Source organism: Erithacus rubecula, assembly GCF_903797595.1.
Source record: "Erithacus rubecula genome assembly, chromosome: 1".
NCBI lineage: Eukaryota > Metazoa > Chordata > Aves > Passeriformes > Muscicapidae > Erithacus > Erithacus rubecula.
Window position 1 is genome coordinate 76262307 of NC_136658.1, and position 15464 is coordinate 76277770.

The 15464-nt window shown below is 39.8% G+C and overlaps 1 protein-coding gene across 1 annotated transcript in view; it reads left to right on the plus strand.

Annotated features, from left to right (window-relative positions):
- The first annotated feature begins 989 nt into the window (after nt 1-989).
- The window catches only part of USP12 (ubiquitin specific peptidase 12), a 31936-nt gene continuing 17461 nt past the window's right edge, over nt 990-15464 (plus strand). Inside the window, exons 1-2 of the mRNA XM_079298519.1 lie at nt 990-1269; nt 11931-12011. Of these exons, the coding sequence (XP_079154645.1) occupies nt 1222-1269; nt 11931-12011 (129 nt within the window). The 5' untranslated portion in view covers nt 990-1221. The remainder of the gene's footprint in view (nt 1270-11930; nt 12012-15464) is intronic.

Here is a 15464-nt window from a genome sequence, read left to right on the forward strand (position 1 = left end):
AAGAGGTGCTCATTTTCTCCACTACTATACTTTTGAAATATACAATTCTAGATGACAGGTATCATATAAAGTGGTTTTATGTGATATTTCAGGATATTTCAGGTTCCAGCAGAGTTCATTTACAATACTTTGTAAAGTCATATTCTCTATATCTCAGCTAAGGAAAATTTACTGTTCCATAAACTTAGTTGGTAAAGAACACTTATTCCTGAAGACTGTAGAAATTGCAATGATTTAATGTTATAGATGTTAAAATATCTTTTTTTTTACAGTGAATAGATGTATTTATAATCAAGACCTTGTGTGCATTACCTTGTTCTTAATAACAATGCATCTTGATCTACTAGATTTTTCCTGTGTATGAAAAAAGACAGGGTGGCAGATATCTTGGCTAGCTCTGTGCTTCTTTAGTGCAGGTATCAACATATTGAACACATCATCCAGATTTCTTCTTACAATCCGCAGACAAACAACATGGCTAAGCTCTTTCTCAAGTAGGTGCCTCAGTTACCAGGCATGACTACTCTACACGTGAGGTTTATTTTGCCAGGTGTCTGAGGCTGGAGCACTGTGATCCCTTTCAGCCTGATGAGCCCATCCTGTGATTCTGCGGTCAGGTGTTGGAGTAGCTTGTCCAGCGGTGCAGTCGCTTGGAGGTGTTTTAAGAGGCGTTTCGAGCTGGCGTTGGGTGATGTGGTTGGGGCCACCGCCGGAGCCGTCGGTTCCCTCTGCGCCGGGCGGGGCCGGGCGGGGCGGGCTGAGGGCGGGGCCGTGCGGGGCGGGGCGGGCCGAGGGGCGGGCGGGAGCCGGGCTCTGACACGGCAGAAGGCGGGGCGGGGCCGTGCGGGGCGGGGCGGGCCGAGGGGCGGGCGGGAGCCGGGCTCTGACACGGCAGAAGGCGGGGCGGGGCCGTGCGGGGCGGGGCGGGCCGAGGGGCGGGCGGGAGCCGGGCGCTGACCCGGCGGGAGGCGGTGCCGCGCCGTGCCGGGCGGGGCGGGATCGCTGGGAGCCGCGGGCGCGGCGGCGGGAGCGGGGCTGCGCGGCGGCGGTGGGAGCTGCGCGCCCGGCCGGGGGCCCCGCGCTGGCGGGGCCGGGGGCTGCCCCCGCCGCCTGCCTTCCTTCCCTGCCTCCTTCCTTTCCCTTCCCCTCCTACTCCCGCCCGGCCCGGCCCGGCTCCGCTCGGCTCGGCGCTGTGATTGGGCGGAAGATGGCGCTGGGCGGATGGAAATCCTAATGACAGTCTCCAAAATCGCCTCCATCTGTACCATGGTGAGCGGGGGGCCGGGGCTGTGCCGGCTCGCCGGGGCTGGGGACGCGGGCGGCGGTGCGGGGGAGGCCGGGCGGGGGCGCGGACGGGCCGGGAGCGCTGCCGTGGGCGGCGGGAGCGGAGCGCGGTTAATCGGCTTTGGGAGACTCAGCCTGCGTGTGGCGCCGAGGGGGTTGGGCTGGGCGGGCGGCGGAGCGGGGTCCCGGCTGCGGACGGGGCGGGAGCGCGGCGGGACCGGGCACAGCCTTCCCCAAGTGGGGCAGCGGTCCGGGGCATCGCCCCCGGTGCGGGACTGCCTATTGCAGGTCGGGTTTCTGGAGGCGCCCTCCTCCTCCCGACGCGCTCGGTAGCGTCCCTGCCCTCCTGGGCTGGGGCTGGAATCGCCCGTCGGCGGGCGAGTGCTCCCGGTTAGCCGGACACGTGCGGGCATCTCATCCCGTCCCTGTGATCTGGCTGCTGAGCATCCATCCAGATCCCGACAGGAGCCTTCTCCCTGGGATTGCTTTCTCATTACTCTCTCTCTCTCTCGTGATGAATTAGAGCCGCAAGCAGAAGCGCAGATGTAATAAAGCTCTCTTGGGTTCTTTTAGAGAGGAGTGGGGAGCTCCGTAGATTCGCTGATGGAGGAGTGATGAGTTTAAGGAAGGAAATATCCCTTAGTCAGTAGAAGTTACTGCTTGTCGTGGAAGAGACGTGCTGATGGTTCATAGCAGAAGTTCTTATATTTGTGTTCTCTTCTACCTACTCCATGGCCATGTGAAAGTTCTTGTTACCAAATCCGTTTCCCCGGGGGAAGGGATGAGATGAGTAAGGGGAAGAACACGCTCTGTCATCTCCTCTTAATTTGCTGAATTGCCTTTATAATGTCTCATAACATCAAACAGTGGGAATTGCTTACGTTTCACATTATTGGAAACTGATTTATGGTTCTCATAAATCTTGCTGCAAAGACTCTTTAATGTCTCAAACAGATATTTCAGAGGTGGCTTGTGCGAATTTTGAGTGAATATCTGTAAGCCCATAGGATGGGATTGCTTAGGTGGTGTTTAGTCATTGGGATAATGGGCTTTTTTTTTTTTGACATGGGAGATGACATGTTTTAGTTTGGAATTGGAAGAGTCTGACTTCTTGAATTTATCAGCAGTGTAGTTACCAGGGGTCATACTGACATCTTTATGTGGCCAGATTTGTAGGACATGTACCATGTGCTTCAGGAGCTTCCATTCTCTGAAGGCAGGTTTTAGGTTATTGAGGAATCAGTGTGATTGTTCCCTGAGTTGGGGCGATCTTTTATTGCAATTCTGGCTGACATCTTTTCATCCAGAGCTGGCCACTGGCCTTTATGTGTGTCAGCATAAATTCAGTGCTGGCCTCTTGATTTGGGTCAAGTGTGAGACCTCACTGCTCTGTTTCTGGACTGCACACAAACCATAGGTCTGGACTGGACAAGCAGATAGATTAAGATTATTCTGTATGTATGTTTATTAGGAATGATGTTATGTCACTGAGATTTAGGTCAATACTGAAACAAGATTTTCAACTAAAATTTTTCTTATTGCTAACTAAAGAGTCTGTATCCATAAAGCTGAAATTCTGATGGCAATTAGATATCATCTGTCCAATCACTGTCATGTGCCCTGAGGTGGATAAACTCCATAAAATTTTTGCTGGGCCTTTCTGATCCATGAGCTTTAATAGTACTGTGAAATGGGACACCTAGCACACCACACCACAGCTGTAAATGCTTTTCAGCAGTTAATATAAGATTGTGCTTCAAAGTGTCTGTAAAGATAATGTGAAGGAGCATTTGTTATTTACTGTGGTGGTGTTCAGATCATGTGGTTGAGGTGAGGCAGTCCTTTTTAATTCTAACAAGAGTCAAATACTTACCTGTGAGCATATGTTTTACAAAATTGAAGAATATTATAAATTGCTATTTTTTTTTCTTGCAATGGTGCTTTGTGTCAACACACTTTGTCAAGGTGCCAGACAACTACCTAAGAATTCTTACAAGTTTTTCTTGCCTTTTCCCATGCCTCTTACAAGAACTCTCAGACTGTTCTGTGTCTTCCTGTGATTACTGAGTGTAAAAGCAGTAACAGGCAAACTTTGTCCAGAGGCATTTTGTGCCTACACAAACCTAGCATGTGTGTACACTTGCAATCTGTAACAGAGCAGTCTAGAACTATGTTGAACTCTTCCGTTGCAGTTCTGCGTTCATTACTTCTTTTTTTTAAATCTGAGTTCAAGATTTGCTTCTGCTGACCCTTTTGTATTTTATGCATCTCACCCTTGTTCAAGCCTCAAATATTACAAAACAGTATATTATGTTTTACAGTATGGGCAGGTTGTGTGGGTACAGTGAAGAGTGACAGCCAGTATGTTTAGTTTATCTGTGGTCCCTTTTGGGATGATTTTCCAAGAGGACATCCTGTCTGTGTTGGTTGGTACCTTTGTGTATGCTGCATTAGTTCATTGATCTATACCCCAGTGTTCACACCAATGTTAACAGAGCTCTTTCTGCAGTAATGTGTCCTAGTGTTGCATTGCCTTTCAGCTTCCTTAAAATTCTTTGCTCTATATCAACCTTCACATGCTTCCTTGTGCTGTTGTATGTCTTAATTACAGGGCTGGAGATTGTGGAAAAGCACTGAAAATACCTTTGCCCTTGAGTGCTTTAGCTACTGTTCTTGTTGCAAAATGGATGAGATTAAAATTGTGGTCTGCTTTTTCAAATAATTTTAAAGTCTTTGCAGTAAAAGTAGAACTTGGTCTTTACCCTCAATCATGAGTAAAACAGCAACCAAAGTCTTATTTGACTGAACTATATGGGATTTTTATGTGTAGCTGAGGAGGGATAAACTAATCTAGCCTAACTGCAGATGTGCCCCATGCTATACTCACAGATTGCATGTAGTACTTCTGACTTCTGCTTCTGTTTTCTGGAATCCAGGAAACACTTGCCAGCAGTCAGAAGGCATCAAATCTTTGAGTAGCTGAAGCAAAGAGAAGATAGAAGTTACATTTGTAGCTTAAAAGCTATGAAAAGCCCCCAAGATGTCAGTCTCAGACACGCACAAGGAAGTTGTGGTGGTAGTAGTACTTGTTTTCAGTGTTTCTTCTAGAAAGTGGTTGATGATGTTGGCACATTGTGATGGTATTTTAAAACGATGGTAATCTAGTAGGAGTAGACATCAAAATCTTCATGTTTTGGGTATTTGTCTGTGTATTGTCTATATTTGTCTATGTATTGTAAGGTGTGTCACTGAATGTCTTCAGTGATTGTTTCAGCCCCCCAGCACTGACATCAAATACATGGTTTGTGGTTGAATGTTGATTGTGTGATGTAACTGTGTTCTGCATAAGAACCTCTGCTTATCTTACAACCCAAACTTCTGCTTTGTTTTTGAAAGGATTAAGACATGTGGAGTCACACTGAATGGCTGGCTATTGTCCTTTTCCTGCCTGCCTCCTCTCAAGGGGCACTGTCACCAGCACTTTTTTGCTCATTTCAGTCACATTTTGCAAGAGTGAAGATGTTTCACAGGCACTAGAGTTCAAACAAGCATGTGTGGGAAAAGACATCTTAGAGGAAAGAAACCCTGGAAGTGCCCAGCTGAGGGAAGGTTGAAGCACACCTACCTTGAATGTCATAGCAGAGTAGCTTTATAAAAACGCCCAGTTGCAGGAAAATTTTCTAACTGACTGTGAGAGAGGTGTGCATTTTTGGGCTTTCTTAATGCTTCAGAAATTGTTTGTTTACAAGAAAGGTTTCAAACCTGAGTGTGAAATCTGCACTTAATGTAAATTGATGTTTGCCAGAGTCTGCAGCCAGCCAGCAATGGTTATGGTGTACTCAATCCTGTTCCTTCTAATTGCACTGTCTCCTCTGAAGCACAAATTATAATATTTAAACATTAATTGATGATCAGGTTAGCAGATTCCACAGAAAAGTTTACAGAAGACCCATACTGGAAGAAATAAGAATTTATTTATAGCAAGGAAAGAAAAGTTATGGGAAAACAGCTTCAAAATGAGGAGGTGACAGATAAAAAGCCAGCAGAGGAGGAAAGGACTAAAGCAACACAGAGGAAACAGGAGTGTTGTGTTCCTTTATCCAGCTGTCTGACTTGCTTGTGTAGCACAGCTGGCAAGCAGGAACATGTGCTGTGTCTCAGCCACTGCATTTCACTCTGGCACGATAACCTGGATCTGCCGTGCTCCGTGGACTGGAGTTTTCAGGCATGTGTTCTGCTGTGTAGGCTCTGTTGCAAGCACAGGAGATTTTGGAGAAGTTTGTGTTAGGCAGCTGGGGTAGGAGCTTAAACCACAGTGGGGAAGTTCAGTCTCTGTTGGGGTTCTTATCAGGACACTTCGATGACAAACATGTCACTAGGATTCAGGCATTTATCATCATTTTCCCAGCTGTGATGTGCTACAATATGGTAATAAATTATGAATATTTGGTTTTGGTCTTTAGAATACTGGGTTTGTGGCACTGTTAAGTATACTCATTAATTTAGAGAAATTGTTAAATATGAAACACAAAGAAAATATTCTCCAAGTTATGTAGTTGTAGAGTTGTAAAGCTGGTATAAATATCAGCACAGGGAATTGTTTAGTTGATGTATTACTTATTTGGATGATTTTATTTATGTAAGTGTTCTATTTTCTTTTTACCCTCACATGCATATATTCATCTTGCACATTCTAAGCACAAAGAAACAATGAAATCAGAATTTGGTCTGTAGTCTTGGCAGCAGAATTTTTAGCTGTGTCAGTGGGAGTAACTGATCCTGTTACTGGACAACCCTTGACTATTTTGATCGGTCAGTTATGTAGTCTTTGTATTTAATTTTTACATTCCTGAAGAAAGTAATTTGCATTAAAACTACTATTAATGAAAAATGTGGCAAAGGGGGCTTTTGTCTTCAAATCTCTTGAGGGGAAGAGGTGTACAAAAGCCCTGTTTAAGGGGTAACTTCTGTTTTTGTATCTTAGGAAGATTGCCAAATAGTAAAATGCTTTTAACAAATGGTTTATTTCAGTAAGATCTATCTGATCTTTCAGTTGAGGAAAAAGAGATTCTAGATCTTTTTTGTAGTATAAAACTAGAAAGTTTTATTAACGTAAGTAGACCAGAATAGGAAAGCACTTTTACCATTTCTTTTAAACTCAAATTCCTTTTATGATTCCATGAAAATGGGAAGTTATAAAAGCAATATATTTGTTTTCTGAAACTGAAATTATGTAAGTAATAAAAGCATATGAAACACAGCACAGGATGCAATTTATCAAAACCAACAATTAAGCAAATGTGTTTTCCACACTCTCCCTGTATTTTGGGTGGTTAGGTGAGTCTAATTTTTCTGAAATATTAACTTGTCTTTCACTTGAGTGTTCAAAAGCATATGCCATCGTACACTTGTCATATACGAGGAAGTGCAACTATATCTAGTTGCTGTGAAGGAAAATACATTGTGAATGTTCAGTGGGGCTTGAAAAGATGGGTTTGGTAGACATACCAAATGTGAAGAGAATTTGTGTTTGGTGTAATTTTCCTTACCCAGGCAGTACTTCATACTCAAAAAGTGTTTTGTCTTTGCTACACATGATAAGAGTATACAGGACTATGTCTTAGACTGATTAATAAAATAACACTATTTGGATGCATTTAAAAAGCATTAACTGGAACTATCCAAATATTTAATGTATTAATAATATTCCTTTGCAAAGAAATGAACAAGGTTTATTGAATCCCACTCACATTTTGCTGTTACTTCCTGGCTGAAACAGTATCAAAAGAATTGTGTTTCAGTTTGGGTTGCAACTGAAGCGACAAATTCAAGATTTAAGACAGCTGTTCTCTTTGCTCTTAATCCTGACTCATATGAGTACACAGAAATGTATGAATTCACATATTCTGATAAAACATAACTGGAAGAGTAGAATTCTGCATTTCTTCTTTAACAGAGAATTGCTTCAGTCACAGTGCATTAATTAGTTCATTGGGCTGTGAAATTCTGTGTAGCTTCACTAGTGACATGGACAAGGAAGAATCTTCTAATCAATACAAAAAAAAAATAGAAGTGAAAGCACTAGTGAGTGCTTCTGTACTGAGATTTATTTTTGCAAATTATAAATAATTCCATTAATTTTACACTTGTTCAGGAACATTGTTATTCCTGATTACTGAGTTTCTCTTTTTTTGTAATGTCCTTCTGTCACTAGAAAGAGTGATAATTCTGTGTTGTGTGGTGGTATTGTTCATTTACCTATAGCTAAGGTCATGTTTAAAAAATTTGGCCTACATATACCTGTGAAACTTGGTTTAGTTATTCGAGTCATCTTTAATCAGTGTTGTTCCAGTGTTGTTTCTTGAGTGAGGTGCAGAGCATTGTAGGGAAGGATTAGCACAGTGCATGTATGAAGTGAGAAATGGACCTTCAGGATGCTGGTGACAAATAAGTTTTCAGACAAGAAATCTGTTCTGAAGGTGAAATTAGGATTTTACTCAGGAAATTTACAGCTTAGTCAAACTAGAGGGTAAAGCTGTTAAAACAGCTGAAAAGATGACCCACCAAGCTATCAACTTTATTCTGGAGAGGGATAGATCAAACCCCCTATCCCAGGCCAGTAAGGTGTGTAAGCTTCCAAGCATGTTAGACTGGTTATGAATCAAGCCTTTGTAAGGGAAATCCTGCCTGCTAGGTTGGATGCTAATGACAAGCTAGGGCACTTTAAAACTGCAATTGTTTGCCTGCTTCCTGACATGTTTTTAGACAGTATTTTTAATGTAGGGTGGCATCCCAATTTACCAAGCTTTGGTTTGCATTTTGGAGTGCACTAATTAGATGACTTTTGGAGGAAACTACATCAGACAACACAAATCAGCTGCAGCTGGTGTTGAGTCACAAAACCAGCCTATAACTAATCTGGCAAGAATGTTTTGAAACCCAAGGTGTGTGTGTCAGATCCTAAGCACCAACTGATTTGTTTTACAGATTGGCTCCAGTTATCTTATCCCTGTGTCAGCTGTTGGTGTGTCTCAGAAGGACTAGTTCAACATGTAACAACACAAGTGTGGCCTCTGAGGCTGTGAGAAAAGGCAAAAATAAATGGCATTTAATGATATTGTTTCAGCTAGTGAAAAACTAAACAAACAAAAAAAGCATCCATGTTTGTCTGCTTTTTTGTTCACCCTTTCCCATTGAAATGTATGGCATCAGTGGACTTTTTCGTTTATTTTGAAATTGTGTATATTTGTAAAACATTAAAATCAGGAAAATACAACTATACATATTTCAAAGATAATACACACACCTTCCTATTCCACTGTATTTCCTGGGCTTTGATTGCACTAAACTGAAATAAAACCCTCATCTAGTTAGTATTAAATGTGTTGATTTGTACAAAACTCAAGCTCTTTTAAATATAAAGGTGAAAAAATTAAGGGACTTCTGTGGCAAACGCAGATTCTTATCTCTTCATTGTGAATTTAGTATTTAAGGTGAGATTTGTAAATTCAATAGTATAGCTTTTTTCTTTAACTTGGTAGAGGAGATAAAGCAATTGATGTTCTGATTTGAACATGATTAAATAAAGCAACTGATTTGACCATGATTAAATAAAGGTTACATGACTTACCATTTTGAAGGATGCAATCTGCAGTAGTTTGGTTTTACACCTAGCTTTCACTAGGTTTGTGAAGGTTTTTGTGTAATCATTGATAGTTTAATGTTGTTTCCAAGATAACTTTCAGTAACAGATAAAAATGATTTCATGTTGTGAAACCTTAGTTGCTGAACTTTCCACTGCAAAGCTGTATTTCATCAACTATGAAAAGTGAGAGTTCTCTATGCCTGTACCATTATCTCTGTGCTGGAAGGGGGTTCATGTAAGGCAGTGCTTGGTTGTGTAGCTGTATAGCTTTTACACTGATATGGTGCAAAAAGCTGGTAAATCCCAGTACTATCATGATATTGGACTTCTGCTGTGCCTCTGTTGCTTCTCATTTCTGGATAATGACCATGTGTGCTTCCCCTCAGGATAAGAGAAATTGGAGGTGGATGTGCTGACCAAGCTTAGTGATGTTCCTTTCTGTCCCCTGTGTACTATCAAAGCCAGGTTGCAGTGTGGAGACTGACCACCTGTTGTATATGTTACTAAGTGAGCACCCCAAAAAGAGTTTTATTAGGGGATTTTCCCTGGGCATCCCAGTTAAGTGGCAGAGGAATAAATTCTCTACTCCACATCATACAGCACAGCCTGAAGTTTCTCAAGTGTAGTTCCCAAGTCCAGTAACTCCAATTTAGCTCATGAAAAGAGAGGCACTCCCACTTCTGCCTTAAACCTCTTCTGTCCTCCTGTCCAAGGGATGATGCAGTACAGTGCTCCCTCCCTGCATCTGTATTTGCATAATGGAAGAGTCAGCTAGGACTGATAATGCAGACTGTAATCATGACTGAAAAACACTTTGAAGCAAGGGATAATTAAGTTTTAAAACAGCTTTTATGGGTCAGTTGTGAATAGGCATTTTAGTGTACTCTTCCTGTGTTTTTGCTCTTTGCAACCAATACCTTGTGCACAGTATAAGTGATTACTTTGGAGGGAGAGATAGCATCTTTTATGGCAGACAAAAAGAGAGCTGTAAAGCCACGTCTGAGTAGCTCGAGGGGTTTTATGTTGGTGTAAAACATCCGTGCTGGTTTGTCCTAACATTCATAAACAACTGCATTCAAACATAAATGATGCCATGCTTTGAAATCATGTGAAAGTCTGAGCCTTGAATGAAGCATCTTTGAGTAATCAGCAGACTGTGACAATCTTGTAGTATCTCAGCATGTCTTTCTTATTGCCAAGTCAGGTCTTTATTGGGCTAGAAAACTAAATATAGTGCTCAGGTCTGTACAAACAGAAACATTAATGTTTATATCACAGTATTTTCCTTTCAAAAATGGAATAAAGCAGCTACTCCACCCTAGCTTCGAAAAGATAAAAAAGAATTTCCTTAGACCTGCTCTTGAATCTATTTTTAAAGAAGTAGAGATTTTAACAATAGCATAAAAGGCCCCCACAGTTCCTTCTTTTTCCTAGTTTATTTGTAATATTCACCTTGCTGGAGCTTGTGGCTGCATTTAAATAAGGCTGCAAAACTAAATATTCTGAGTCACAGAGTGCTTTAATCTTAAATGAGAGTTTATATCCCTTTTCCTCACCCCTATAATCTCTATTTGAGAACACCTTCTAAAGTAATAAGCTCTGCAGCTAAATCCCCAGTAAAGGAGAGGCTTTATCAAACTGGGTAATTGGAGGGGATGTTCCTGATGAAAGCAGCTGAAGCTATGCTGTGAATGGAGCAGAGCTGTGGTGTGCCAAGCCTGGACTTTTCCTCTCTTTTGCCTTATTCTGGCTGAAGTTGTTGCCTCCTAATGGGCCTTGGAGCACGTGCTGCCAGTTTCAGAGCTGTTAAGGTAGTTTGTGTGAAGTTCTGCAGTACCATGGTCATACCATGGCAGATGCCACATCATCATTTCATTTCAATTGTATACGTTTTGATACAGTTCTAATATTCATTCTGTTCCACTGCTCCCTGTCTGCCATAAATCTGTGCTTTTTTTTAGTACAGTCCATGATTTTGATTTAATTTAATTGTTGCAATATCCTGTGTAATGGGGATTTGCTGTATCTTCGGTGTAAAGAATGAACTTGTTGGGATGGAGTTGCATCTGGTTTTAAGGCTCTTTGCTGTACATTATGCTCTGTTTTAGCTGCACTTAGATCTGCTGGAATATTCATGCTCATGTATTAGTCTCATTGAGGATATATATAGATAGATACAGATATACAGATACCAGTTTTGTTGAGTGCAAAAGGTTGTATACATTTCCATTTCCCTGAAAGCAATCTCTGTAAGAGCTCATCCAATGTTCTTTTTTTTTTTTTTTTTTTTTTTTTGTTCTCTTGAGTTTTCCAGCATACAAGTTTTCCTGTCTCTAAATAAAAAAGTAAACTACACTTTTCTTTGAAACCCAGTGTTGACTGCACCAGTTCAGTCGACAGCCACAGAGTAACCAAAGTAACATCCTCCTCTTTTTGAGGATCAGACCCAGCAGCTGTTTTGGGCAAAGACTGCAGCATTGGTAATGCATACCATCACTAGCTGTACTGCATTTTCTTTTAGCTTTACAAAGTTCCAGGTATTTAGCTAAGCACTTTGAACAACTTATATTTTCAGTGTAAGTGAAACAGACCAGTCTTGTTGCTTCCTATGAACAATCTGCATCTCTTAGCTTTTTCTGGAATGTACTTTACAGTATGAAAATTACACTTGTCAGAAGAAGCTCGCCAGTTAACCTTGAATGACCTGCTTTGCATCCTGTATTAGTGCAAGAGTTATTAAAGTAATTCAGCTCTGGAAATAATAAGTACAGAACATCTAAACTGTGTAATTGTATGAAAACTGTATAACTTTGAGATAGTTTTGAACAGCACATATTTGGAAACATCTCTAAGGTAATTTTTAGCTGTAATCAAGTGTTTTGCAGGGCTTTCTGTGGATGGTTAGTTGGTTTTGATTGTTTATCCTTGCTGAAAGCCTTTTTTTCCTCAGCTGCTTTCACTGTTCCACACTAAAATTTTGCTGCTTCTGTTTTTTTTCTAGGGCGCCAATGCCTCAGCTTTGGAGAAAGAGATTGGTCCGGAACAATTTCCAGTCAATGAGCACTATTTTGGTTTGGTTAATGTGAGTTTCAGACCGTAACTTACTGCTTTAAAAGGACAGGAGTGGATTGGTTCAACTATAGGACTGGGATTGAGTTAACACTTAAAATCCTGAAAGATATAATCACTGAATATTCATACTATTGAAATGCGTTTCAGTATTTAGTGTATTTGTTGAAATATGCTCCTGAATTGTTGAAATGGACTCTCTATTGAATACTTTCATTTCATTTTCTTAGTTGTAGGGCAATTTTTACATCACTTTCATATTATTAAAATGTGTAAATCTTAAAGAAGGCTGTTTAAAATATGTAGCTTGTTGTTCATAATATGTCAATAAAGTAAAATAAATCATTAAAAGAAAAAACAATTGTGAGACTGTGATGCATAAGGTATTTATATCTGCTGTTTATATTAAAATCTAAAAAAACCCACAGCCCAAAGAGGAAAGCAGAAAAAATATACTGGGTTGTTTGAATCAAAAATTAGTTTTAAGGAATGATTTAAACTTTAATTTCTGATATTACTGATGAAAAGTGTATCTTGTTAGAAATTGCATTATACTGATGTGAAATATTAAATTATTCTCTTTATTTGGCTTCAGAAACTTCGGTAGTTAAAGCAGGTTGATTTAACAAGAACTATTGTCTTGCTTTTTCTTAATGAAACAGATTATTTCAATGTTGTCCTGTAATGTCTCTCACCTCCAGGTGCTTAGCACTGACCTGGTTCCAGAGTCTGCAATCTGAGCATGCATGTGGGATCAGTAAACATAGATAAGCTGACTTCCATGCATCTCAAAACACCATCACTTAAATTCAGCTAATTTCTTTTCCTTTCTCATGAAAGCTGGAACAGGAATTTCACTGTTAATACCTGTCAGTTCTGCAGCTGAGCTTAGGCTTTCCATTTTTCCAATGACAGGTTTTTGCAAATCTCTTCCTCTGTTGACAGATAAACTGTTTTCCTAATTTCTTGTCCAAGTCCAGGGAAGATTTAAGAGTTAACATTGAAATTGTATTGTACATCCTAATCTTGAAATTTTACATAGTTTATACCCTTAAGACAAGGTTCAGTAAAGGACAATCTTCCCAATATGTCATGGAGATCAACAAATTCTGGCTTTTTGTTCTCAAGAGGGAGTAGAAATTTGAGGGGATACTTGTCATTGCCCTCAACCACACACATATATCAGAGTGCTTTTATTTTTCTGTTTACTACAGGAATTTTGCTTAATTTAGCTTCAAACAATAATATTTTATGGACTAAAATTCTTTGAATTGTAACAAATAATAAAATGTGATCTCATTACATTTATGGCACACAGGTACAGTGGTTGGCCAAGGAAATTCAGTGATGTTGATGCCTGAATGGTGTTCAGATCTGTTCTGCAGGTTGTTTTTACTAATACAGCAGGTATACACCATAAATGTGTAATAAACTTGCAGTATGTAAATCTGCCAGGAAAACTGAAAGTAACAAACTATGGTCAATGACTCGAAAGAGTGGCAGAGATAATGATAATGAAAAGAAATATTAGATAATTAGACAATAAATTAGTACTATTAGATTGAGAAGCAATAGAAATCACAAATTTTGCCTCCATTGATTTCTCTAATTTTTTTGTAGCAGTTGCAAGAAGTGAATCTCTTAGAGGTTCATTAACATTTGCTGCTAAGTTTTTCTGATTTTTTTATTGATTTCATGTGTCCTAACTTTTTCCAGAGTAGTAGGAAAAAGGGAAATAATGTGGAATTCAGTTTTCTTCTAACTGTGTGATAGGTGGCCATGTGAGGTGTCTGGCATACAGAAAAGCATTTTAGATAAAGATGACAATTGTGAAATAGAGAGCTGTCAATTTATTCAGAGGTAGCATAAAAGGAGGCAAAAGCACTGTCTTACCTCTTTTCCAGCTTTGGGTAGAATCTAGGGATTGTTCAGAGGGTATGCTGAAAGAGCAATTTGAGAGGTAAAAGAAGACTTAAGAAAGGGCAATTATGGAAAGCATATGGAAGACCAGATGGTTGATGGGAATGGAAAATTCAGCTTAGACTTGAAGGGACAATATAATTTACTAAATCAGCAGGAAATATGTAAGATATGTGATAAGGTAAAAGTGTTAGGAGTGTGATGTCCCATGCATATGGGCAGCCAGGAACATCAAGTCTGCTTATCGCTCTTCTTTCCCTCTTCAGTGCAGTAATGCAAACTATTCAAATCTATGTGCTTCACAGATTAAATCAATCATTTTATCCAGTGAGGATGAAATTAGATTTTTAACCTCAGAGAGCTGCTTTTGGAACTCTTCAGCAGTTTACCAGATTTCTAGAGCAGAAGGTTTGGTTATTCAGTGTCTTGCAGTGGAGAAATCCTGTTCACCAGAATGGCCCATTGCAACAATGAAAATTTGTTAAGAGCTGCCAGTGCCTCAGAGCTGGGAGGACCCCTGGAGCTGCTCAAAGACAGTGCTCCAGACACATCTAACTTCTTGAAATCTCTTTGTTGACTGGGGTTCAACAATTACATTTCTTCCCAGTTGTATGTGCATCAGAAGAGTAAGCTGTAAGACTGGCAATTGTTCATTTATCAAATTGAGTATTTGCATAGTCTAGAAACCTCCCAGCCATTTCCTACTTGTTGTTTAGTACATTTAGCATTTATTTGAAAAATATTTTGAGTTTTGAAGTGATAAAGACTGATGCTTTAGTGATAAAACAAATGTGAACTAATTAAATTTTCTTCAGGGGTTTGCTTTCAGACATTCTTCTGTTGCCTGCTGTGTTTCTGAATCTGGCTGGAGAAAGCCTTTAATGAATTTAATCTGCTTGCTTTTATTTCATACTCACAAGCATGTAGGTTAGCATACATTCATATTAAACTAATCTGAATTTTGTTAAATGTTCTGAGTTCTTCATGTTTTCTTTGTCTCTCACCACATGGTTGCCTTTCTAATTAATATATCATCAGATGGCTTCTTTTTAAAATTGGAATCTTATGAAAATTTGAATTTGCTGGTTTTTCATCTTTTGACACTTGCTATAGAAATTTTAGCAATTTTCCAATTTGATTATTTGATACTAAAAGCTTTCTTAACACTTTAATGTACTTCCCTTTTAATGGCTGTTTCAAAGTATAAGCTCATAAATAGTTGGCTTGCAATATTAAATGTTTTGACAAGATACTGTGTGATTTCATCAGCTTCCTTTATGGTAAAAAGCCCCCGTTTTCCTCTTAAGTTCATTCACTTATTTGTAGATTTGAACCACAAACAAGCTAATATAAGCATTTTCCTAGCTTAAACAAAGAAAAATAATGGATGTTAAATTTATCATTTTTTAATATGGATACCTTAATGGCATCTTAATTTTTTTTAAAATATGCTTCTTACTTATTCTTTGAGTGTGTCTTAGTAATTTAGAAGGTAATTCTTCATATTTCATTAGTTTAAAATACAAGAAAGTAACAAATTCTTAAG